General features: G+C 40.7%; 1 protein-coding gene across 3 annotated transcripts in view; it reads left to right on the top strand.

The window, feature by feature from the left end:
• The window catches only part of MARCHF8 (membrane associated ring-CH-type finger 8), an 85,120-nt gene that overhangs the window by 6,341 nt on the left and 52,470 nt on the right, over nucleotides 1–26,309 (top strand). For 2 of the 3 annotated variants that reach the window (XM_083865871.1, XM_083865869.1), the window contains exon 2: nucleotides 15,159–15,337. In XM_083865871.1, the coding sequence (XP_083721997.1) occupies nucleotides 15,242–15,337 (96 nt within the window). In that variant the 5' untranslated portion in view covers nucleotides 15,159–15,241. Of the gene's footprint in view, nucleotides 1–12,450; nucleotides 12,498–15,158; nucleotides 15,338–26,309 lie in introns of those variants that run through there. The other variant, XM_083865870.1, reaches the window with a different exon arrangement.

Here is a 26,309-nt window from a genome sequence, read left to right as displayed (position 1 = left end):
ACTGAGAACTGCGGCCTCACCCTGTACCAAAGCCCATGGAGATGGCTCTTTTTAAACATAAGATTGGCCGTATGGGTGAGTGGCCCCTATGAAACCTACAACCACAGGATACCAAATGCAGGATCTCAGACTGTGCTAATCCTTCTGCTGTGGAATGACCTTCTTCCACTGCAAAGCCTTCTGAAGGCTTAGGAGAAATTTCAAGTATTGTTGCTAAATTAGAGCTGGCATGATACAACAGACTCTTCACAAAAATTAATGTTTGATACCATAAGGGGGTGGAGGGAGGAGAGATACCCTTGTAAAATTACATGGTTCTTGTCAGGCTGGCTTGATCTTGGGAATTAGCAAAGAACAGCAGCAGGTTTGATTAAAATATGGAAGGGAGTTTTAACTTTGCTCTTGGCATAATAAAGCAGAAGCCAATAAAAACAAGATTAGATTTTAGCCCTCTAAACACATTGGTGTTGTTAGGCAGTGTTATCCTATGGAAGCCTTGAAATATCTTCTTGTTTTGGGGCATGAAAACTGTATATTGCCTCTTAGCAGTTCCTTTGTGTGGGGCATGTATATTGTTTCTGTGATTATTTTGACAGCGATGTTCAGCTATTTTGTACCCTTCATATTAGGGTCAGACCTGACAGGGGAGGATAACTCTGACTGAGACTGCTCTGATGTTGCAGAAATTCTCACCAATCGTAGCGAAATTACAAGGCTTGAAAGTCTCTGTATTGTTCTGTGTGAGCTGCTACATGCTTTGGCAGGGTATGAAAAAGAGTCCTGCTTAGTACACCTGCAGACCTCTGCAGTTCCTAAGACCTTTCAGAGATGAGTTTCTTTTTATGTACCATCCTGGAAGTGTAGGAAAACTGCACTGTGATGTTTTCCAGGGAAATAATGGGGACCCTGTAGCACTATTGTATTTTCCAAATGGTAAGAAGTTCAAAATTATAATTCTTTGACCTTTCCTAATCCATTTGATTACTTTCTTGATTGAAATATGTGGCTTTGTTTCTAGTGAGGCAGTGTGCAAGTGATATATTGGACTGCAGCTTCAAAGCAGCAGGAGATGGCCCTGCCAGAGCCCTGTGCCTACAAGGTCTGCCTAAGTGCTCCTTGCATTTTACCCCTGCCCAGTAAGGCTACATTTGAGATGCTGCAGTGAAGTGTAGAAGCATCTCCTCTATATATCTACATACCAAATATAGCAGGGTAGGTCTGACATGCAGTCTTTTGGTGTTTGTTTGTTTGTTTGTTTGTTTGTTTGTTTGTTTGTTTGTTTGTTTGTTTTTTCCAGGACCTCCCATGGTAAGTGTTTGGTGTTTTGGGGACCCTGAAGCACTTGTACCTGCCCTAGACCTAGGCTTTTATTTACTGGTGGTGTTGATATCAGCTTCTCCAACCACAAGGCAAGGATCCCAGCTCAGTTGCTGTTGAACATGTGTGATTCAAGATACAATTTCTCACTCACTTTTCCTTTGTTAGTGATACCCTGGCAAGCATAGCATCATGTGGTCCAGCAGCCTGAGAGCAAAGAACTCAGGATCAGTTCCTTATATAGAGAGGGAATTAGATACATCATGTATTTTATTCTTGGCTGTGATCTTTCATTGTGTCTTGTTAGATATTTGTTATGGTTGTTTGCTTTCTCTGTCAGCTTGAGCTCTACTTGTCAGCTTGGACATGTCTTCAGTCTGTCTCATCCATCTTTGCCTACTGGGAAGTTTTTTAGTTGGCATGTTCTCAATGCACAGAACTATAGGTGCTTTGCAGAGACTTGGTAGGGCTGTGATGCCCTGCAGGCATCGTGCTGGTTGGCTGTTTGTCAGCTGCCTTTTCAAGTCCTCCTTAGCTGCTGTATTCAGGCTCTCTGCTCTGTGAGACCTCCATTGGGCTCAGCCTGTCTTTACTGTCTATGCCCCGTGCAGGGCTTGATGGAGAAGACTGCAGGGATGGTTCTGCTTCAGGGTAGATGCTCTGCTCAAGGAAGGTGTGTTTTCCAGCTGCATCCTGATGCTCTGGTGTTACCTTGCTTTCCACATGACACCACAAAGCACTTATCCCTTGTCACACAGTTTGCATTGCTGCTTTTATGAATAAGGGAAGAGAAACTCGGAGAGCTGATGATCCAATCACTGAGTGATTGCCTTTGAGCTATATCCTGTGTGGCTCATGGGCAGGTCTTTGTGGTTGATGTAATCTAACTAATGCATGTGAGAGACATCTGAGCCAGGAATTGGGAATTTAATAAGATGATGAAACAGTTGGGTTTCAAGCCTGAAAGTAATTCTTGTCAGCAGGGGATGGGAATGGAAAGCAACTGGACTGTACACAGTGCATGTCACCAAGGCCAGTAATATGGATATACTGCAGCACAGGCCTGCTTTTCTGAGATTATGTTTATTCCTTGTGTCCAGTGACCCCTCTGAGTCAAGGAGAGTTGGCCAGTTTCTGAGCCAAGCCTTTTTTTCTGTGGGCCTTTTTTCTTCCTTTATTGTAACATGCCAAAAAAGAAGAAAATCACTAGCAGGCTAGTGTCATGCTTTAAGGTTTTAAGCAATAAAACAGCATGTTGTGCTGTCTCTGGCCCTTCTACACCCCCTTCTAGAAAAGATGCCACTCCAGCATGACAGCTTGGAGAGGAATGAGTTACTCAAGCTTCTAAATGCCTTCACCATTGGTGTGTGGAGATGGCTGTGCCTTTCCAGATTTCTTCATCTCCCTTTGCTGTTATTTCTAGGCTTTGATTGAGAAACTTGAAGATGTTAAGAGGTACCTTCTTGGGTGTATGATAGCTGCTCCATCTCTGCTGATAGAGATGATGGCTTTTGAAGAGACACTAAATGTTGTATTGGAAACTCATGTGTAAAATATAGTTTTAGAAAAAGCAGTAACTAATCTGCAGTTGAGTGCAGCTCCGGCTCAATTAGATAATTGCTGAAAATAATCTGTTTTCTAATATTCCACTGGTGATCTCTAATAAGAGAAGTCTTCTAATTCATAACCTGCATATAGAACAAGATTGGAGACTGAAGTGGTTTTGTGAGTCTGGAAAGTCTGGACAGAATCAGTGTTTGGGGAAGTGATTTTGGGGGGAGACCAAGTGTTCTGACATTGATGTAGTCAATTGTAGTAACTTTGCACTACATTTATGCTGAGCCTTTGCCCCAGCTAAATGCTGTAGGGTGCAGTTTTTCCAGCAGTATCTTCTTTTTTAGGCAGAGAAGATGTCCTCCTTGGTGGGCATCTGCTTCCTAGGGATTTTATTTTTCCTTTTAAAAAAACCCACACCTACCTCAGAATGCCCAATCTATGAATACAGAAAGGACCATTATGTGTGTGCTACATTGTTGTTTCCTGCTTGAAGCTGTTAGGTTGAGGTTCTAAGACAGCTGTGTGGCTTTGCAGCAGAAGCAGCACAGCGAGGAAGAGGGAGCCTTTTCAGCGTATTTCATATCTCCTATGATTGGGATCTTTTGGGATTGGGAGTACTTTTTAGCCTCTTGTGGATTTCATTCCATAAGTTCGATGACTTCTGTCATCTGGAATGAGGCAGTGAGAGACCAGCTGGCCTTGCTGAGATGTGAAACTTCTGTTAACTCTGCAGGAAATGTAGGAGATGTGATCTTCTACCAGATTATTTCTTTGTAAGATGATGGTAATGTTGCCAGATCATGTCATTCACTGAATAGCATGTGTCCCTGAAAAACTAGGAGTGTAACTTCCTCTGAGTTCAAGGCTTTATGCCTTTTCAGAGAGCACAGCCACTGGAGAAGGACCGTGCCAGGCACAAGGTCACTTGTGACGCAGAGGGGACCATGCCTGTTCCTAGGCACAGTGCTGCTTTCCTGTAGCACCCAGGGACTTGGGTCCTCCAAGAGGAAACAGTAGTGTTTTGGTCACCTTGGGGTTCCTGTCACTTCAGAAATAGCAGAAGACATCTTTAGTCTTTATATACCCTGTGAACATCTTGATATGCTGTACGGCCCATGTGTAGGAGCCTGTGCTAAAGATGGGATTATCTAGAATGGAGCAAGCCAACTGTTTTAAGTCAGCAGAAAACGGAGGAGATTTTTGTCATGACTTTCTAACATCTGTTTCATTGGGAATAGGAGGTAGTTTTCTTTTTTCAATTGAGAAAGAATAAACAAACTTGCATTTGCCATTTAAAATTATTAATAGAGAAATACGTCGTTGTCTCTCCATTAGCCTAATTTGGCAGATGTTCAAATTATTTGTCTGTAGTTGTTTTTCATCTGTTCTTTGCGAGAGCAAATGTCCCTGAATATTATAATTGTAGCTACTTAGAGAAGGAAACCAGAAAGTCAGCTGGTATGGGTCCTGGAAAACATGGAGGAGAGTAGGGTGGAGTTGTGTGGGTTTTCCTCCCTTCAGCAAAGGGCACTGCAGGTGTAAAATTCAATAGGTTCAATGCTTGCCTCTTTATCCAGCAGTAGATTTTCCATGAGGACTACTGGTATTTTAGCTTGATAAATAAATAAATAATGTTTTTCTTCTAGCTTTCAATTTCAACAGATACCTGATAAAAACTACTGTTTCTTCCAGGTTTTGTCTTCATGAATGTTTCAGGTTTTACAGTAGTGTTCATATGCACCAATTGCATCAGCCTTGTTTAGCACACTTGGCTCATCTCACTGGCTCCTGTTTAAGTAATTTAAAGCAAAGACCATCTTCTTGGGAAAAAAATGGAAAAGCCACTTCTAAATGTGATTGGGTTGAAGAATGTGACATGTTAATTGGCATGAGTGATGTGGCCATCCTCCTGAATTTTATTTCCCTGTTTGGAGAACTTCATATAGGAGCTTCTTTTACTGCCTTGTAGATATGCAACAGCATCCCCGTATCCATTCCATTGCATTGCTCCAGCTATTACCAGATTCCTTCAAAACCTTTTGTCCCACAGAATTTTGCTATCTGATGGCTTGGGCCTCCCCTCACTCTTACTAGACACTTGGAGATTGCTTTGAAGCACATGCTGGAGTAAAAACTGGTAATCATTTAAGAATAGGTCAAAAGGGCACTGCAAGTCAGCCTCTTCTCCAGCAGCAAGAAACAAACCTGTGCAGTTTTAAGTGTTTCTCATTAGTAAGCAGAGTTTTTCTGTACCTGGGTACTTCACTCTGTCTCAATAGCTTTCTGCAGCTGGTTGTATTTGGCTGGCAATGCACAGCTAGTGGATGATAGCTGGACTTAACTGCTGGAGTTCTGGTGTGAAAGTTGTGATGGATTTGCTTTAATAGGATTCTGTATAGGCCTTGCAAGTGCGTAGGAATAGATAGGTGAAGTTTTGTGCTGTTTCTCTAAATTTCTCATAAAATCTCTAAACTTATAAATACTTCTAGAAATGAAGGGACTAATACTGGATGGGACAGAAAGGGTCAACGCTTGATTGTTGAATTGAGAACAAGAACAACGGTGAGGATGCAACTGTTGGACACTTTTCTTGTCTGTGCAAGGAAGGCAGTGATTTAAAAGAATCCATAGTCATGTATTCATCTCATGATTGCAGCCAGTGGCTATTTTAGGTACAGCAGAGATGAATGGCCCTTTATAGACTGTGGTAAGGAATGCCTTGTCTGTGGGTTTCAGTGATGCCAGTCCCTTCTTTTCGGGTGGCACAGAGCTCTGTTGTGAGGGAAGGATGGTCAGAAGCAACACACACGTGCCAGCACGCTCGCGTGAAATAACTGTGCGGATTCTCTGCTGCTGCCAGTGCGTGTCGGTGTCAGCTCTGGCACAGGGAGCTGGGCTGACGTCTGAAATCAGTTATCTGGCCTTTAAACTACACCAGGAACACTGAAAATACGACAGGCACTGCCTGTGGGCTTTATACAGCTTTACTTTTTAATGATAGTGCTATGACACAGAGGTTCTTAAACTCTTCACAGCGTAGTTTTCATGTTGAAGTTGATGAGAAATACCATGTTTGTCTGCCTAGCAACTTTCTCAAATCAAGATCTGTCATTTTTTGGTGATAATGCAGGTGTGAAACTAAAAGAGTTACTCAGACATGTAGTGCTGTTACTGCTTGTCTTATTGTAGCACTTCAATCTGTGCTCTTGGTTGTGCCAGGTACTTACATTGTCATGGTAAGGAACAATACCACCCTACAAAAGCTACCTGTGAGATGGAACTGCCTGGAGGTGGGAAGTGGAAGTACTGCTATACTTCCAATGCACAGAAGTGGCTAAACAGAAGAACTCCAATGATTTGCCTTCTTGAAACACAGCCAGTGAGCACACCTCTGTATTGGTGATACTTGGAATGAAGATGGGCAGCAATGTCAGTGCAGCTGTGGTCTCCACTCCCCCTGCACCTTGTTCTGCCTGGGGGACAAGTTCTCATGCAGGTCACAGTATTGGTCCTTCCCACATGGCCTTTTGCACGGGGGATTCTTGGACAAGTATACAGGGAAGGTATCAGAATGGAAAAAATGGAAATATAAAGCCTTTATGGAAACATACTATGCCTGAGTATATTTCCCAATAAAAATTCGTCACTCCATTCTGTTATACTTTAATGAATCAGGGTGTTTCCCTGTATTTAAAATGTATTTAGGATTTTTAAATTTAGGGGATAGCAAATGACTTCTGGTAGTGAGTTTGGCATGAGAAATCAGTTTACTTTAAAATGTGGGAATTTATGGTTGAAATCAAACTCATTGATGTCATGCAAGTTAGAGGAAGAATCAGGTGCAGGATGCTTGGTGCATTGCTCTTTTTGCTCTACATTTGAACTTCTGAAGACCCTGAGTTTATGTTCTCCAGTTGCTTTGGGCAAGTTCTAAAGAATGTGGTTTATATGTGTTTCTTCAGAGTTTAAAGGTTTGTCATAGTGATCCAGAAATCTAGATTTTGTTAAGGTTTCACAGCATGTTGTAACTTAAACCTATAAATAAAGAATTACCTGACATTTAACTTATAAATCATTCAAAAGAAGTACATTCTTATGTGCATGGCTTTGGAAATTTCTTACCAAAAGACAAAGAAGGAATGATTTCACATTTCTTCAAAACACAGAATCATATAATCAATAGTATATTCTTTTTACCCTGCCTTAAGAGGAATGTTTTGCCTGGTAGCAGTTAAACAATAGTGGGGAATGTAGCTTAGGTGCCTGTTTTTCTTAAATGGCTTTTACAACTGTTCATCTCTGATGTAATGGAAAATAAGTGATGCAGCACAGACTTTTCCTAAAAATGCATTGTTCTTATCTCTGTACAATATAGAATGTGAGCAATGTCCCCACTGAACAATGGTGAGATTGTTGTTTCATCACTGTCCTGTATTGTAAATATTTATACTGTTTGAGAAACCCAGGCTTTTGTTTTCTTCAGTGTAAGTGTATGCATTTTTTAATAATCTCTATTAAATTTGAAGATAAAAATACAGAGCAGTTTCTCCTTGGATTTCAGAACTGATTTAGAGTTTTGTGAACCCCAAAAGGATTACAATAGAGAATGGGAAGGGATCATAAATTATCTATAGGTGTTACATTGTATCATGTGGACTTCTGTACTAGACTAGAAATTTACCTGAAAGTAATTGGTACAAATTTCTCTCTCTGGTCTATACATGTATTAGTAAGTCTCTTCTTCCATTGGATTATAATCTTCATTACATTTCCTTTTAAAAAATATCAATTGTCACATGGAGTGCTTTGCCAAATCATAATGATCGTGTGGGCTTTTTTCCCAGTAGATTTGCAGTTGTTCTGGAGATCTGGAATGCTACCTTGTCCTTGACATCACTTGCTGTTTTTCTGAGGCATGTCATAGTTTTGGGGGTTTTAGCTTTTGCTCATGAGTAGGGGTGAGGGGAGTGGTTTTTGTATTCAGTAGCTGTACTGTGGACCCTTCTGTGCTGATTGCAGGGTGATCTGAAATTGCAGTGGACCAGTCCCAAATCTGTGTTCACACATGGGTGGAATCCATGTAGGTTACTGCTGTGCATCACTTTTGGACATGCAGTGAAGAAGGAGAGACAGCTTTTCTCAAAAACTGTAGGAATGGGCATAATATTGTGGCATGTTCTTCTCTGACAGTGGCTATTATAATGAAGCAAGTCTTCATCCAAATCTTGTAGAGAAATTTAAAGTTGTGTGATTAAGATGTCCTGATTTTTGATCTGCAGGGTGGCTTCAGTGCCAAATTGGAGGGAAGAATGCCTCTTCTGGAGAGGGACATTAATTTATCAGGAAGCCAGTCTCTACTCATTCTGAGAGTTGATAGGATTGTGGCTAAAAGTGATAAGGCAAGCCCCAGAGAGGCTGTGATGTAATGTCCTGCTTGCAGCAAAGCTGTAAAGACTCACAACTTGCTGTGAATGTGATTCATGTGCTAGACTTGCTCTGTTCAGAATCACGTCAGGACAGGAAGATTTCTTTAATGTGAAGGGGTGAGGAGAAATGATGATTAATGAGGAAAAAGAGTGACTGGCACCCCCTTATGCAAATGGCTTTGGGAAGTCAGTGGAGCAGGTAGAGGAACTTGCTGGCTGAGAAAACAGGAGCCCTGGCTGTGATCTCTCCCCAGCCTCCACCATTAGGACTTTCCAATGTAGAGAATGAAACTCTTGCTTTACTCCTTTTTCTTTTTAGCTTGTCGTAGTTAGAGACTGTCCCAGGGATTATTGCTGATGTTATTATGGTCTGTTTCATCAAAAAATATACAAAGAGAATTACTTAAAAATATCTGTGAACTGGAAGACCACTGATGCTAAAGAAGCTTTGCATCTGTAGCAGGAACTTACTGCCCGGGTATGTGTGGAGCACCTGGTGCTTTGTTTTTTCCACAGGACATGAGGAATGATCAATGATGCCTCTGATGCAGGTCAATTGCTAATAGTAGCTGAAGGAGACAAAAGTAATTTCTTTATTTCTCAGGGGACTGTAATGACTGTACTATTGTGTTACTGTAACAGAGGGAAGTGACATTTGTTTTCCTGAATCCTACCAAGCTAGTTCATAATTGCATTTATCAGCTGATTTGATTTGAAGGGAACAGTTTTTAAGGAACTTGCTTTTCAGAGCTCCAGGTCCTGTTCAGCTTCCATTGAAATCATGGGAGGGAGTTGCTGAGAGTTATGGGACCATTATTTACTGAGACTGTAGTTTAACTGCTTGCTTGTCTAGTTGTATTATATTTGTAAAAATAATCATATTCTTATTTTGAGAGGAGTTAGTCAGAGCTGGCAGATACTACTGTTTCTCTGTAGGTTATGTGTAGTCTACACATGTATATTCCTGTATATTGAGAAGCTTTCAAAGGGAAGATGGGGAACTTGCAGAAGAATCTCTTCTCCCCTTTCTAAGCCTTTCTTTTGATTTCAACTGCTCAATAACAAGATTTAAAAATATATTCAAACTTCAAGTCTTGAAGCTGGTTAGTTTTGGAACACTACCAGGTGGAGGAAAGGAGGAACTGAGATAATAAAGGGAGAAGTTACAGCTAAGCTAGTAAACAGTGCAAGATATATGGGCAGTCTCAGAGCTGTAAATAGCAATAATCCAGAATTATATCTGCCTGGTCTGAATACAAGGATTCATTTGAGGGTTAGTACAATACTGGCAGTAAAATGTGAAAGGTACAGCAGGAAAAGAATTGTTAGTTCTTCTCCCTTAAGCTCTCTTGATTAGATTTGTTTGTCAAGTTAACAAATGCATGTGAAGCACATGAGGTTTGATAACATCTCTTAAATAATGCTGTTAACAAAGTACTGATTAAGCTACAGTAAACTAAAATGAAACGCAGATGCAGGATCCTCTTTTTGAAAATGCACATCTGTCATCTCTAGAAGAGGATTACGTAAGATACATTAGTAGGGGAAGAGTCCGAACAAGCTCAAAATGACATAAATAAAAGCTTCAAACTGGAGCCAACACAAGCTGATAGGATTGGAAATATTTGAAAATATGGAAAATGTAGTGTACAGAAAGTAGGCATAAGCTGTATCTATCTGAAATGTGAAAGTAGCTAGGAAAAAGTTAAGATGTACACAGGAATTTGCTAAAGTCACTGGATGAGGGCTTCTCTTACCTTGAGAACAATGACAAAAACACAAAATCAAAGGAGTTTTTAAATGGAGCTTTGAGATTGCATATCAAGACCTCCAGCAGAAAACCAGATTCCACATCTGCATTAATAAATTATTTCAAGTCTTATGAGAAAATAAGCCAGCTGATGAAGATGTTACACCATCTAGCAGCAGTCAAATTTCGTTGGGGAGTTTCCATTCCTTTTTGCATTGGTCAGGTTTTGTGCTGCATTGAGGGGAAGTTTCAGAAGACCAGATTGCATGGCAGCGATCCACAAAGTCTCAGAGCAGAAATCTCAGCCTGCATCTGAAAGGTGCCCTGCAGTCTACAGATTGATCTGTTCCGTGGCAGGATTGTCACAGTAGTGGATGGTACTTCAGTGTCTGCATTACATGGACATCAGTGATCTGTTGCTTTATTTTTAACCCATCCACCTTGCAACAGATTGTTAGAGCACTGACATAGGTGATGCTGCTCACAGTCACTGCTGGAGTGAAGAGAAGGGTAAGAAACCTTGGGGCAGGCCAGAACAGCTCACAGATGAAATTCTTTCCAATTCCCTTCTGTTAGTAACGTACATCTTCCTTCTGCCACAGGTTCTGGAGCATATCTTTCATGCATATAAAGACATATTCCTTTAATCCAGAATACCCGCTGTACTTTAAACAGGAAAGCAACTGACCTATTCGACTGCTGTATTTTTTCCCCTTCTGAGTAATACAAAGCATTTGTACACACCTGCACCCTCGGGACGCATTTCTTTTGGTAAGGCCTGTGTACATCTGCAGCCAGTGCCACTACAGCTCCAGAGCTTCTGTTGAAGTTTTCCAGCAGCCCTGTGCAGAAAGGGAATACGGTGGACTTCCTGAAGTATAAATGACCTAAGAGAATCTGCTGTTCAGACAGCATGTTTGTAGACCCTGATAGGTACCATATCACAGATAGGAAATCATGATTTACACTTGCTTGCCTCATTCCAGCTGTGAATCTTTGGCAAAGAGTAGTTTAGCCTTTATTTGGGAACACGTAGTGGGCAGAGGGCTGCAGTAAGTGGCAGGTGAGGGAGGACTTCCATCTGGGTTGTTTCCTTGGCACTTGACACTCCAGTCCAGCAAGATACAGATCATTTGGTTCATCTCATATCATCGTTGTCATTTGGGAGACTGAGATCTTGACAGGGTGGATGACTGAAGCAGGAATTCAAGTGGTTTCCACCTATTTCTGTTATACTGTGGTTTCCTGTTGTTTTTGTTCCTTCTCATAGTTGAGGGATGTATTTGGTGCAGGTAGTTCAGGTCGCAAGATGCAGATTGAGCTCTGGGTGGGAGCCCAAGACAAGAGGCCATGGGTTTCCAGCCTCTTGGACAACAAAGGGCCTGAAGAGGAGTGATGCCAGTGGGGTAGGTGAACGGATGCTGAGAGACACAGCAGGAGCAGAGTACTCAGTAGGAAGAGTGAGATCTGTGTGCAGTTAGGCTGATGGGATAAAAGCCCTGGGGGTCTTTTGTTAGGAGTACTCCTTGGAGGCACCAGCTTAGGCTCTTTCTGTGTTATTGCACTGTGAATAAATGGTTTTGTGGAACAGGACATCTGAGACACTGCCATGGGGAAATGTGGGGTCGAACCAGTAAGAAAACCTGGTCTGACTGTGTGAGTGGGGTGTGAGTGGGAGTCAAGCAGGGGTCTCATGGGCTCACAGGAGCCGCCTGCTTTTTAGGGGGTTCATCCCAGCAGTGAAAGTCTCTGGTGTTGAGAGTGTGACTGCTAGACAGTCATGTGGATGGAAGGTTTCCTTAACACCAAGTACTTCGTGCTGATAACCCAGAGGAACCTAATTTTCTGCTTCTGTCAGATGTACTGTTCAGGGGAATGCCCCAGCCACCAGGCCCCAGTCATGTGCATGCTTTTGCTTCACTTTGTACTGCTCAACTACCTTGAGAGACTCCGTCCTGTTTTCTCTGAATCTGAGTGATTTTGCTTCAGCTTTGTGGTTCTAGCAACACAATGAGAACTCAGGTGGCATGGTTCCACGTGTCTGCATTTTTAGTTGCTGTTTTGCATGTCCTGCAGAAAGCAAAAGTGGGCTCCCTGAGTGGGTGGAATCTTAGGTTCACTGAGTTAAGATCGTTTAGGGGCTCTGCAGCCAAGATTTTGACCTCTTTTGAAATGGCATTTGTTTCTGAAGACTCTCTGCAATGGCAGTATGGCTAGAGTCCATCTTTTAGGAACCAGTGTGGCTATAGATGAGAATAACAGCTGAACTTCAGGCTGTCCTCTGTCTTGGCATTCCCATGTGCCCCAGCCAGTTTTGCAGGAAGCTATGAACCAAATAAAACACAGTGAAGGAGGAAGCTGAGTCCTTACTTGCCACCTCCTGTGCAAGTGTACTCTGCTGTTGGATGGAGATGCTGTAGTAATGAGGAATTCGCATTTTGTATGAGGTATGGCTTAAACATCTAACTGCAATCCTGAAGAGAAGGGACTATCTAGGAGCAGTCTCCTTGCCTTAGCATTTCTTCCTTTTGGCCGGCCCCCAGTTTGATGTGCTTAAGCTTGGATCCCACTTTGCAGGTGCCCAACTCCTCACCTTTGAATCAGGTAGAACATGGTGTTAATTTAGCTGTGAAATGTCCTGTGGAACTTGTCTTAACTCGCTTTGTGTTGGCTTTGAGTGGCATTGCTTTTCTGGCATCCTTGTCTGTTTGTACTCAGTACTGCAGATGGTCTGTTCATTCACGTAACTTTATCCTTTAATTAGCACTGTGGAGTTAAAGTGCTTTAGGTTGATACAGACAGAATTTGAGTTGTGTGCATTATTAGGGACCCAGCAGACTGGGGATGTGACAAGGTGGCATCTGGGTTTAGTTGACAGCTTTCTCTAAGCCACCCTTGAACAAAGGCAGGCTTTATTAGAGCGTCTGCCAGGCTTCTTTACCAGAGAAGGGCTGTTTCACATCATCTCTGAATATGCAGTTGGATTGTATCTGCTGTTTGAGCTCTTTCAAAGAATTCTAACACATGCTGTCCTTGAAGTACCTGCAAAAAAACTGGTTTGACTTGTTTGCCATCATCAGAAAGGGTTAACTGTGTTTTCCAATAATTTTCCTTGTTCTCTTTATAGTCATAACGTGTCCTTGCCTGCAAGTCCAGAACCTTTTTCGAGGGGGAACGCAGATCAGAACTCCTTTCCTTTTGCTGTTACCACTGGCAATAGTACAGAACATATTACCTGGCATATTTTCATTGAAGCTTAATGTTCTCTGGATTTCCTTTCTCTGTGTTTTCTTGGGCAAATACCTTCCCTTCCTGCCTTGTTGATTGTGGTTTGATAATCCCATCTCAGCCCATGTTTATATGTCTTCTGGCTTGGCTCTTTTAGAGGATGTAACTAAGCAGGTGTGGGGAGGATCTGAGGAGGTTCTGTCTCTTTATGCAGGGATTCAATAATGCTGGTAAATCTCATGTTTAAATTTGTCCTCCAGTAAGGAAGTATCCTTGTTGCTAGTTTATGCACACTGATATATTTTACTTTTAAAGTAAGTGATGCATGAAAGTTACGGAGGCGTTGCCTTTAAAGCTCTCATGCATGCTTTATGATGCTCTGTCTTGGCCTCTATGGGAGTAATATAAATCCTGCCCACGTGTCAGTAAATCTTTTGAACTCTTGGCTGGGTGCTCGAACAGGCAAACAGCATCATGCAGCAGATGGAGTGTGTGACTGGGATGCAGCAGGCCTTGCATGCATTTTTTGTTTTGTTCATGATTTGCTCTATGACCTTTGGTAATTCTTTCCCCTTCAGTGAAAAGAGGATATCATTCTTCATATAAAGTGCCTTGGAACTTAGAACCCTTTTTTCCCTCTCAAAACCAGTCAAAATAGTTGATTCTGTTTTCATTTTACACAACTGCAGTATTCCCATAGAGTCTAGTGGAAATAGGCCAAGCTTTCTAGGTTTTTGATTCCACAAAACATGCTGAATTGTCTGATTCTATCTGCAAAACTTCCAATTAAATATTAAATAAAAAATGTGTTCTGTATAAGTTAAGGGTATGTACTAAGTGCTAAGCTGTACTACTTCCAAATTATTAAACAACAAAATACATAGGGCATTTATCTAGTCTCTGTTTTCTGCTTTTTCAAATTCAAAACCAGCCAAACAAAAAGTTGGTATGTTATAGAAACAGAAGAAAAGTGCATCATTCAGTTTAATGCCCTGTTTAACATAGTCCCTGCTGTGTTAATTCCCTCCTAATCTGTTCTTTAAACACAATTAATTGTTTCTCGTTTGTGGCAAGTTACATTCCAAATAAACACTCCATGATATTACATGTTTCAAAAAGCTTTTTATTTAAGGTAATTTCACTAATCTAATAAAAGGTATGGTTAATTATGCCTGCCTTTCAGATTAGCATTGCCAATTTTGGCTAATTTATGTCTATCACTGTCTTTCTTACGTGTAATGCTTCCCTGTTATATTAGTAAAAGAAGGATAAAGTGTGTGTAGTCCATCCAGTGAATTCACAATCCCTAGTGAGGGATTTTGATTATATTAATCTCTAATAGTTTTAGGAAAGGAGCAGCTCATGTGGTGCATCTTTGAACTGACAGTGGTACAGGTTTATATGAATGACAAGAAGCAAGTGTGGGCTATTTCTTTTTTTTTTAGGCAAAGCTACAGCATTCACTTTGTTCTGGGATGACTCCTGACGCAATTTGCTCCAGTATGGGGGGTTGGCAATTTAGGAAACTTACCTGTATGAGCTTTGTTCTCTGCACCTCCAGGTAGCATGCTCAGCTTGGAGAGCTGCTCTTCCTCCTTCTCCCTATCCAAGCAAACTCAAGTATGATCCCTGCTCCCTAGCTCTGCTCTCTGAACACTTTCAGAACTGGTTGAGAATTATTTGTTAATTTTGCGTTAATTGTGCTCTGACCCGTCTAGTTAAAAGTCTTTAAAACTTCTGCGTCCCTTCTCACCCAGCAAGTGCACCAAAATCCAGAGAAAATAAGACATATGTCTTGGCCCAGTGGATGGCGTAGCTTTGGTTTAGAAATCATTGCATTTCAAGCTCCTTTAACATCATCTAATATTTTTATTTTTTAGTTGCAAGGCCTTACAATGGCACGGAATGAGCACTGCGTTCAAGCCTCCTTCCTGTAAATGATAGGACCAAACAAGGCGGTGTGATGAACATGCCACTGCATCAAATCTCTGTCATTCCAGCTCAGGATGTTACCTCTTCCAGAGTCTCCAGGAGCAAGACCAAAGAAAAAGAGGAACAGGTACTATCAGATATGCTTGATTTTCACACAAGGGAGTTACCTAAGTATAAAATGATAGGGGTTAACAAATCAGACCTGATTCTGTTCCAAAGCCCCAACTCCTTGCATTACTGCTGCTCTTAGTGAGGATGAATGCTACCTTCTTATTCTTGTGCTTGCTATTTTAAAGCAGCTGGCTGCAAAATTCTAGAGATTGTTATTGAGTAACTTCTGCAAAATGCAAGCTACAGCCATCTGTTTTGCATAAGAATTCAAGGCAGATAGGGATTTGGATGATGGCTCCAATACTATTATTGTAGAAGCTGTTACAGGTGTAGTTAAAGAAAAATTATATGGAATGTGAACCTCTATATGAAGCCATGCATCCTGTTTTCCTTTGCTCTTGGTAGCACATAGGAGCTGTGTTGTATTTCAAACTGACTAGAGTATCACAAGGAAGACTATATACACCCATATGTATAGGTACTGTACTGTTTTATGGAATATGATTTGTTTTCTTACCTTGGGGACATGTCTGTGAGTGGAATCCATCTGAAGTCTAGCTGTGGTGCTAATGCAAAGTTATCTGTAGTATCTACTGATTCTAAGTCCAGTAAAATCCAATCAATATGGTACTTAACAGTTTGTAATAGCATATGAAGAAGACTAGACTAGATATAGTCTTCACATGTCAACCTTATTTATCTGGGCTGTGTCTGATCCAAGAACCTTAATGTGCATTGTGCTTTAGTGTACACTGTACTGCATTGATCTTATATTATCTGTCAGTTCCACAGAAACCTCTTTGTGATTTTTTAGCTTTAACTTAAAATGACATCAGGAGAACATTCACATTATGGTACAGCTGCAGGTACAGCTTTGTGGGCTGCTCAGCAGTGATTAACTCTGAGGAGACCTAGAGTGATGCTGATTACAGATTGGGTGTAGCTTATGCATAAGGGACTAGAAAGGTGCTGTCATGTTACAGGAAGGGATTCACCAGCCTTTGAGTAGGGTAAAAGAATAATTTCTGATGTGTTGGGTTAATTTGCCCTCACTACCCATCTCACCTGACAACTGTCCAGATTGCACCTATCAAAGTCACCAGGAGAAATAAACTGTTCTAATATTGGCTTTTTTGAGTCTTTTCCGTAAGTAACATTTTAAAATAGATTCTAACCTCTCAGATTCTTAAACCAGTAATTAATTAGGCTGGCACACTGCTGCCTTTGGTTGCCAGAACTAGACAAGAAGTTACTGTCATAGAGGAGATGCTCTAAATCCATAAAACACCTTGTCTCAGGAATCTGCTGGAATATGTCAGTTCCCACCTGTCACATATAGTTACTGCCTGGGCAGCTCCCTAGGTAAGAGGGCTCTGCTGGTTCTTCCCTTTGATGCCCTCCCATATAGTAACTGTATGTGCTGAGAGTGAAACAGCTCCTTTGCCAAAGGCAGAGCAATGCTGTGAATTTACTACCCTGCTCTGGAGATGAGGAGGCAGATCAGAAGAAAATCTTGTGCCTCTAACCATGCAGTGGGCCCAGAAGTGAGAGTCTCAGCTCTCCTTCTAAACGTGATTTTTATTTCCAACACAGTGACTTTGGTGTTAACAAATATCCCCTCTGTTTCCCTCATGATAGCTAGTTGAAATGTTGATTATTGTTCCCCTTTCTGGGCTGCTGTTATATTTTCAAGCCTTAGCACATTAGAAACAGAACAGAATACTTGTTTAAATATATGTAATGTTGAAGAGGAAGTGGGGCCATCCAAGCAATAGATTGGGCTAAGTTGGAAACACTTTGTGTTTCCCAAGACTTGTCTTTCCTGTCTCCATTAGCATATTCATTCACCCCCAGGTGTCCTGCATTCTGCCAAAACTGCATCTGGAACAGCTGGAGCTCTGGGTGAGCTGTCAGCTGTACTGACATGGTGGCTGCTCCTGGGCACATGAGCCTGGCTCTTATACTCCCTTCCTGTCTCCTGCTTCAGGTGTTAAACTTTAATGTTGGATCTTACAATGAGCTGGAGGGCAATCAAGTTGTTAATGTGCTGACTTTGACCAAGCCAGTTAAATTTTCATATTGCATCAGTTAGGATGTTCAAGGATACTTTATAGTCAGAGTTCCTGTTAGCTCTTGGATGTAGTTAAGACCCACTGGGCAAGACTGAGTTTTGCTCATATTTAAAAAATATAGTAAAGGGGAGATGGGATGCAAGAGAAAAAGAATTTCTAGATTATCCTTGCCATATTTTTAATCGGATTTTAGTTTCAAAATGCCTGTTTTCTGTTGAGATAGCAACTCCAAGATAAAGAGCAGCAATGCAGCTGAACATGATGCTGTGTGGGGAAATCTGCTGAGCAGCTGCAGGTAGTTGTGCCCTAGGTAATATCTACTGTACAAGAGATTGATACTAGGAAACAGAGAAAAAAGGTGTTTCAGTACAAAGTCAGTGTAACTTCAATACTCTCATATTTCAGTTGCATAAGTTACCATTAGACAACATCAGTCACAGACATTTCTTTATGTTGTGGTTGGCCTAGAGTTCTTATGTCTGCAAAAACATAGAATGGTTTTTGAGGAAAAGTGCAACATTTCACAGTTTGATTCAAATATCATGATTTTCTTACCTTACCTTTATTATGTAATAAGAATAGTAAATTTCTTACTTTTTTTGTGCAGGAACAGTAAGTAACTCAAACAAATGTGTACACTGTGGTCTTAAAATCTTTTGAGTTGCAGAAAGCCACTTGACAATCTGAACAAAATCAAACCACAAACCACATTCAAAACCAATACTACTATTTCACAGATGAATGTGTATGTTTGTTTTGTACTACCAAGCTTCTTAGACCAAGTGCATTTCCAGGTGTGCACTTTATAGATTGAGCAGACTCATGCACGTATCTTCTCCCCTGTTTATTAACAAGCTGTGGCTAAAGCCAAGGTGAATAAAGGTAGAGTGTCATGTAGCAGAATAAATTTTCTTGCTTTCATTTTTTCTATTTCAAACCAGACCTTTGGCTTGTTGGTACCTACATCTTGCATTATAGGAAGTCCTTTGGAGGAAAGGCTCGAGAAGCACAGCAGCAGAAAAATGAAGGACTAAGGTGCCTAGCAAGAGAACTTCCACAAGTCTCTGAAAAATCAGTGGTTTTCCTATTCCCAGAACATGCTTTACATTCTGCTGTCTTTTGTGATTATGGATGTGGTTAGTTACCCACATTTGTAGTAGAGCTGCAAAGGAAGAATTCTCAATCTGAACAGTACAGATCTCTTACTACTTCTTCTATGCTTCTGGTCAAGATGTAGCTCTTGTATTTCAGGTTAAGGCTTGGTTTTATTCTGATTTTTCTTGCTACAAGAGGAAATTTTCTGGACTACTGATTTGTGACTAAGTGAAGAACAGCAGGAAATCCTCACCACCTTTATCATTACAATGCAGTTTCTCATATTGAGTGATGTACATTACCTAATTGAGTGATGTATAATACCTAGGCATGCTTCATGGAAGATTAAATTGTAGACTCAATACCTGTGGAAGACTGTGCAAAAATCCTTTTGAATTTGAAGAAGTGTTAAGAGGAAAGGCTTTTGCCTACTATTTCTGGTCTATGTTCTCAGTGATAAGTATACCTAACAGAGCCTGGTAAATTCAGGTTAATGTCATTTTCAGCATTTAAAATAGTTGAAATCTGAGGTTAGCAGTGGTATTTAATGAAACTTTGTCCATTTCCCCAGTAAAATAAGGAAGGTCATAAAGGGATTATTAGTCTTGCATTTAACTCAGATGAACTGATAGCTTTAAGGGCTATTAATAACCACATCCTTAGCTCCTTACTTACCCTTCACTAGGAATAGCTTCACGCTTACCTGATTTAAGGGAGAGTCACTCTATTGTGTGTGAGAAGCTACAACCCCCCTTTGCCTGTTTGGTGGGCAGTGTGCTGGCAGCAATGTTTCCTAATGCATGCAAAAGCAAACAGCTCTCAGGATTTGATGGGAAACGAGGAAACAATGCTGGCATGTAACTGAGGTGTTGTTCTGGGTTTGTTATGTTATAGCATTGTCTTTTTGAGGGCTTTCTGCCTTCCTCACTGAAGCACACTGATGTCTACTATAAGTTGTTAGTGGTACCACAATGAGTGAAGCTCCTTCAGCAATAGATTTTTACTGCTCTTGTAAAAATGTGCACCAACCGTGGCCTCCCGTGCTGTGATCTCTGCAGATCTCATAAGCAGATCAGGGATGGGTGGGATCAGTGATTGCATGAGAGATCATGAGATGTTGGTGCAAGTCATTTTTGGACACAATACTGTTTCTTCTCAATAGCTTCAATCTGGGAATTGGTACTGAGTTGTCATCAAAGATCACACAACATTTATCACAGATGCAGATCAGTGTTCTAGTCAGATTTAAACTTGCTGATTCCAGTTGATCAGCTGAAACTCCCTTCTGCTCACTTATCTTGTTTTCTAAGTGCTGTGTAGTCTTACTGGCTGCTATGTGCTCAGCAGAGGTGCTGTGATTGTCCCTGACAATCAGGTGCTTCTCAAAGCTGTCATCTGGAAGATACTGAATGCCTAATTTGTCTGGATGAAACTATGGTGAGAGAAGCACATTGTGATGCATCTTCATAAAGTTCTTCTGCCTTTGTAATGATCTCCTGCATCCTCTAACAGGAAAGGCACTGTGGCTTATTGATTGAAATAAGCCACATCTTACTGGAAAAGCAAGACTTGGGGGGAAAAAAAAGCAATTGATGCATTTGCAAGAGTTGTAGTCACAGATCAGTATTCTCAAGGTAAAGGTCTGTGCTTTGTTACTGCATCTAGACTGACACTTTGAGAGCTGGTTTTATGGTACAGAAGCGCTGTGACTTTTTCCATTCACTTTTTGGACTTTGAGCTGTGAATGCAGTCTCTGAGTGGCTGAATTTGGTCCAAATACTCAGGCTTTGTAAGGCTCTGTGTGTGTGTTTGGTTTTGCTTGTCCATTAAACTAAATCATTCATTAAGCAGCCAGGCTCTAAATCCTTTTACAATTTTACCCCTTTTTTTTTTTTTTTTTTTTTTTTTGTGCTTCTATTTGTGTGTTTATGTGTAGCTGTGTCATATATTAACACGGGGCTTGCCGTTCTTCCTTTTTGAAGTTTGCTTTATATAGAAACTGGCTAACTATGGAAGGATTTTTGTCTGAGTATTCTTTATCTCTTCTGTGAGAAACAGATTGTACTTCTCCTGCTGTCCTTGTTGTAGGCTCAGAGTTGGTGGGAATTGTGAAAACCTCTCCTGACAATTCAAATCTTGGTTTTCGCTTGGTGTGTTTTTCAATGGATCATAAAGCATTTCTCAGAAAAAGTTACACTTTCCATTCTTCCTGCCCCTTGTCAGCTTAAGAGCTTTCTTCTACTGTCCCGCATGTTCCTGGCAAGAGTATGACTTACCTTGCCTTTGGTGTGGTACCTGGAAAACTGTTGAGAAGCACACAGAGTGCAGCAAGGCCTGAATTAAGCCAGATCTGTAATTTGGGATTTTTTTTTGTTTTACCTGCTAGATGGTATTGGGCAAATCCTTTGGGTTCTTATGCTATCTTGACTGTCATCTGTGAAAGAGGGCTGGCACTGCTGATTACCTTTGTAAAGGACTTCAGGTGTATGGATAAAAGCTGAGAAGCTGGAAGCCTTTGTCACTAGGTCCTTTGAGATGTCTGCTTTGCCAGAGTCCCAATCTGCAGACACTTGTGCTGGCCATGGTGGGCATGGGGTCTGTGGAGAGCAGAGGGGCCTTCCTCTTGAAGGCCAGTCCTACTCGATCTTGATCATGGTGAACGTGCAAAATGTTGTGACTTTCCTGCATTTCTTCTGCTCTTATTGTGCTTGAGTGCAGGATGAGAAGCTGGTCCTCTGGAGCCCTACTCTTGGATGCTAGCACATGCTGCTTCCCAGGAAACCCCAATGAAGGGGGGAAGAGAGGAGGCAGGAAGTGAGAGGGAGGGGATGGGATGGGAGGGAGCTGCTCCTGCTTGAGCAATCCTAACAAAAAAGTCAGATCAGGCTGTTTGATTCTGCATTGTGTTTGTTTTGGAGTGTGTACAGCATGTGTGTGTGAGGAAAGGAGCAGATGGCTGCTGAGTGGGGATGAATTACAAAAGGCAAAGTGTGGGAAGTGGTTTCTGAAAGGGTTTTGAGGGAAAAGGGGAGGAAACTCTTTCTTTTAAAAATTCAGTAAAGATTACGAAAACTAACAGCGGTTGATACAGCAGCAGAGTAGTGATTCTTCAGAGAAGAAGCTTCTGTAGTTTCAGATTTTGCAGTTTGCTTATAGTCACTCATTTGTTTACAATCTGTTTTGACTTTGTTTATTGCATGTGAACTCCTTACTTTGATGTCTCAAGACAAGAAACTTAGAGTTAATGATTACAATCTCTAGCTGTTGTATTAACCTGAATTTTAAACCACCTCTCCGATATTAACAGAATCTGTCTGGCTTTTTTTAGCAGCTCACTTAAATAAGCTGAGAGTCACTCTTCAAAAATTACTGTATTCTAAGAGAAGTGCTGTTCAATTACATGATGGTTATGTATGCTTTAGTGGTGTTTTGCAGGTCTGTTAATGTTTCTGGTATATGTTAATGTGCAACAGCTTTCCATAAAGAGAGCCCTGGATGTAAGCGCGTGACTCTGGAGTTTATATTTTTTTTCCATCTGTGGTAGAAGCATGCTTGTTTGTTTGCCTTCTAATGAGACGTGTGTGTGTCAGGCATGATCCCACAGTGCATTTACATGTGCATATAAATACCTGTGTTGCTGAAATCATCACAGCTTCACAAAGACATTAGTCAAGATTTGATTGTAGTGTGCAGTGATTTTCACCATCCATTGGCTATACTGTTTCTTTTGAGTGAGGCTGTCAGATTCCTGCAAACTGATTTGTAAAGTTCATTGTTTATTAAATGTAATTTCTTTAAATGAGACACTCCAGAAGTACAGATGTTTTTTTCCTCTTGTAGGATGTTTTGCCTTATGCGTTGGTGCATAATGAATTACTTTCTTGATTTGATCTTTCAGACAAATGTGTTTCTTTGTCTGGTGAAATAAAGTCAGTTGGGTTAGCTAATTCTACTTGGCCTTTATGCCATGTATGAATAATTCTTCACAGAGACAGGGGAAGTTGTTCTTCAGAAATTGCTCCTTCCTGCTTTACTGAAATCTAAGCTCTTAGGAATACAGCCTTCTGAGTCAGTAGTCCTCAGACTTGGAAACAAAATCTACCTCTGGGATTCATTTAGCTTTTCTTGGTCCCAGAAGTGATAGTGTCTCATCTGCTACTAAACATGTTTCTCTCCAGCAGAAAACATAACACCTGTTTTAGGAAATTTCTTACAGTGATTTTTGCATGACAGCCACAAGACAAAACATACTTTTATTACTGAGCAAACCCATATATGTATTCTGTGAGGTCAATGGTTGAAATTCAGTATTTTATTTTTTAGCAGTCAAGAACTAAATTTCAAAAACGAAGGAGTGGAATCACCTGTTTGTCAAGGTTTACGTTTATTTACAGCCCGGTCCTCTCTTCTTGTAAATAAACACTACTTTGATGTTGATGAAAATGAGCAAAAGTGGCCTGTTTATAGTTTTTATCATTTGCTTGAATGTAGACCTCATCTAATTCCTTGTGCACATGGACTACAGGTAGCTGTTAGTGTCAGGGAGAGAGGGTTGTCCTTGAGTCTGCAGCATTTGACTTCACCCCTGTACTAAGTGAGCACTACAGGTTTCCACCCTGTTCTTTAAGGGGGCAGCATTTCTGGTGTTCCTGGAGGCAGGAATCTGGGGCTGTGTCACCAACTGCTTTGCACACACATTGTGCATCTGTCACGGTAACTGGAAGTGTGTGGTTTAGCACAGATACTCATACACTCAGATTCTATGAGTGTAAAAGCAATTTTTGGTGTATTTTTTACATTAGAACATTTTTACTAATAAGCTTGGATCTTATGGTTAGGTTTTTCAGAGACCTTAAAGTAATGAAATGGGGTGTACATCTAAATTTTTTGTATAACCTACTGAGGTCTATATCAAAGCTGGATTTGGAGTCACAGATTTCCAGCATGCCTCACTGCCTTGAAGGATAATTGTATCTTCTACTCTTTGGTACACCTTGGAAAATCATTGCTGTAGGTCTCACAGACATAGAAGTATTTATGGCTATTTTTTTCTAAAAAGTCAATCAGGTGGGTTTTTTTTTTTTCTAACTCTTAAGTCAAATTGACTCTCTAGTGTGTAGTTGTGTTCATTAGTTAAGTGTATTGTATGTAATATCTCGTGATAATTATGGATTGGCATCAGATTCTTAAGGAGGTATGATATTATCCTTTTCTTAGAATTTAGAGAGAGGAGCCTAAAAAATCTTTTAAAAGTTTAAAAGATGCCGATCTTGGTGGTTTTGAATATCACCTAATCAATTGACTTATTTTTCCTGTAAAGTGGTGAAAGAGCAGCCTTGTAACACATTGATAGCTTTTGCTGAATAGAAAATTGCAAAATCAGAAGTGTTTTAGCCAGCTATGACTAGATGAACAAACCCCATGCCAGTTGTAAAGTTTGTCCTGGCAATCTTCTGCCTATTTCTAGTAATATTCCCAAGCAGTAGATGCAAGAGGAGGTGATTAATGGGCTGATCAGGTTGAAACAATGTGTGTTTACCTCAGCCAGTGGATTGTGTGATAGTTTCTTGCTTCAGTTCTTAGGCAACAGTGAAAACTTTTGATTGATCCCAGAGAATATGAGTGTGTTGTTTGGGCTTGGTTTCCCTCCAGTATTCTTAGGAATGTTTACTGTTACTCAGATGGCTGAAAGCATGTTATTTGGGTAAAGATTGCAAGGTAGCCTTGTATGCAATGAAGTGAAACATTTGCTAATTTTTGCATCTTAATTTCTCTGAGCTGGTTAGCTTGAAAACAGTTCAGCAACTTTGTTCTGCATGAAATACTGGAATGTGACATCCTTTTTGGCTGAGACACTGGAGTTACTGAAACATCCACAGGCAGATTTGTGGTACTGACCCCTAAATAGAGGGGCTTTGTTTTCATGCTCCATGGTTGGGGTATTTGGGAAAAGAGAAGCACAGCTACCACATACCTGTAAATTTAAACCATAGCTATTTTAAGTTAAGTAGTGACAAGGGAAGTACTAGGGGACTTCATGGGAACAGTAGCAAATTAGGACCACTAATTTGTGCATAATCTAAGAGAAGATACCTTCTCACTTACAGCTGGGAATAGGATTGAGCTGGTTCTCTTCTGTTATTAATGAGAAAAATTTGACTCTTTGGCTTATAATTGCTCTAAATCAGCAAGCAAAAAAATCTGTATCGCTATACAATGATGAAGTTCATGAAAAAGGGGAGCGGGCATGGTGGAGTACAGATTAAAGTTTTTTTTTTAAACCACCTATTTTGTTTGTTTTTATAATGCAAATCAGAACTCACATTCCTGTATGTGTGTATGTATATGTATATATATATATATAAATTTTTTAGACACTGATAAGGGGCAATAAAGGTGATAAAGGGCTGATTGTCCTAATTCCTAGCTGGAGTCAACATAAAAGTAGCACCTCCCACCCTCAAAACCCTTTCCCATCACTGTGGTTGAAAATGACTTGTTTTATTTTAATGATTCCTTTGAAGTTTGTGACACTGAAGGCCAGCAGGGGTGGCCACATCTGGCTTGGAATTACCTGTGTTATGTTGCATGTAGCTATCCCTGTACATTGAACTTGTAACTCATGGTATTTGGAAGTGGCACTTTAGCTTCCAGCCTTGATTTGAAGATGAAGGGTAAAGCTTCTGTCTACATTTGTAGTTTGTTTCCAAGCCAGTCACCATCACAGTACACAGGAACCATGGCTGCACCTGCTAGTTGCTAGCAACTCTTTCTTGACTAATTGCAACAAGCTCTTAAATTGTTTTTGGACCTGTGTGTTGAAAACAAGTGAGGTCATTCACTTTATCTAAAAACAAACAGATAAAATTCTGGAATCTCACCCAATAGGGTGTTTCCTTCAGCATTGTAAATGGGGCAGGGGGAACAAGGGATGGAAAGATATCCTTTTGGGGCCTCTCTTGTCCTGTTTGAAAGTAAAGGTTGGGACACTGGAAAAGCAAGTGTCTTAATTCCAAGGCAAGCTGTGCTGCTCTTGCTGGTAGGGTTTCAGTGGCTTTCCAGTTTTTGTCCTCCCTCAGTTCTCCAATGCTACCTTGGCAGTTCAGAGGGAAAACTGAAAACTCTGCTTGTTCTATTGCAAGGGTGAATGGCATTGATCCTGTTCTCAAACCCCATTCAGGTTCTCATTTCCACTTGTCACTTCTCTACAGCTTTCTACATCTAATCCTCTGCTGTACTTCTGCTTTATAAGCTGAGACCCATATAAATTGCAATCACAGCCTGTGTCACTTCTGTGAAAATAAAAGGCAGTTTTAGTACTGTGGGGTTTTTTTCCCCAAATCAATTTCACATGCTTTGTATCTGTGAAGTGTCTGTAAGCCTGTCAGCCTGCTAAGCTTTGTGTCACCTGTAAATATAACTGGCAGAGAGTTTCCTATGTTGTTTTTTTTAAATTAATTTCCATATTATTATTGAAAATATTGACTGATGTCTGGCTTAACACCAGTCATGTGGAAAGAGCAGCAACACCTTCATTTGATAAGGCCAACATCAAATCTGTCATCAGTCAGATCTTCACCACTGAACATGTTTTATATCATTTGTTCTATTTTTAGATGGAAACATTTGAGAAGAGAAATAGAAGGAAACACTCCACTATATCAGACATAAAGGTGGGAGTTCCACTGAGCTAAAACAGACCTTTAGGAAGTTGTTAATAGGAGACAACAAATTGGCAAAAAAGCCCCACCCAACAGATGGGGTGAGCATGATTGCAATAAGGCAGCACTTCCTCCGAATCACATCCTGAGCACAGCTGCT

The sequence above is a fragment of the Zosterops lateralis genome (assembly GCF_965231275.1).
Source record: "Zosterops lateralis genome assembly, chromosome: 8".
NCBI lineage: Eukaryota > Metazoa > Chordata > Aves > Passeriformes > Zosteropidae > Zosterops > Zosterops lateralis.
The sequence above is the reverse complement of the archived record's forward strand: the minus strand, read 5'-3'. Positions and strand labels throughout refer to the sequence as shown.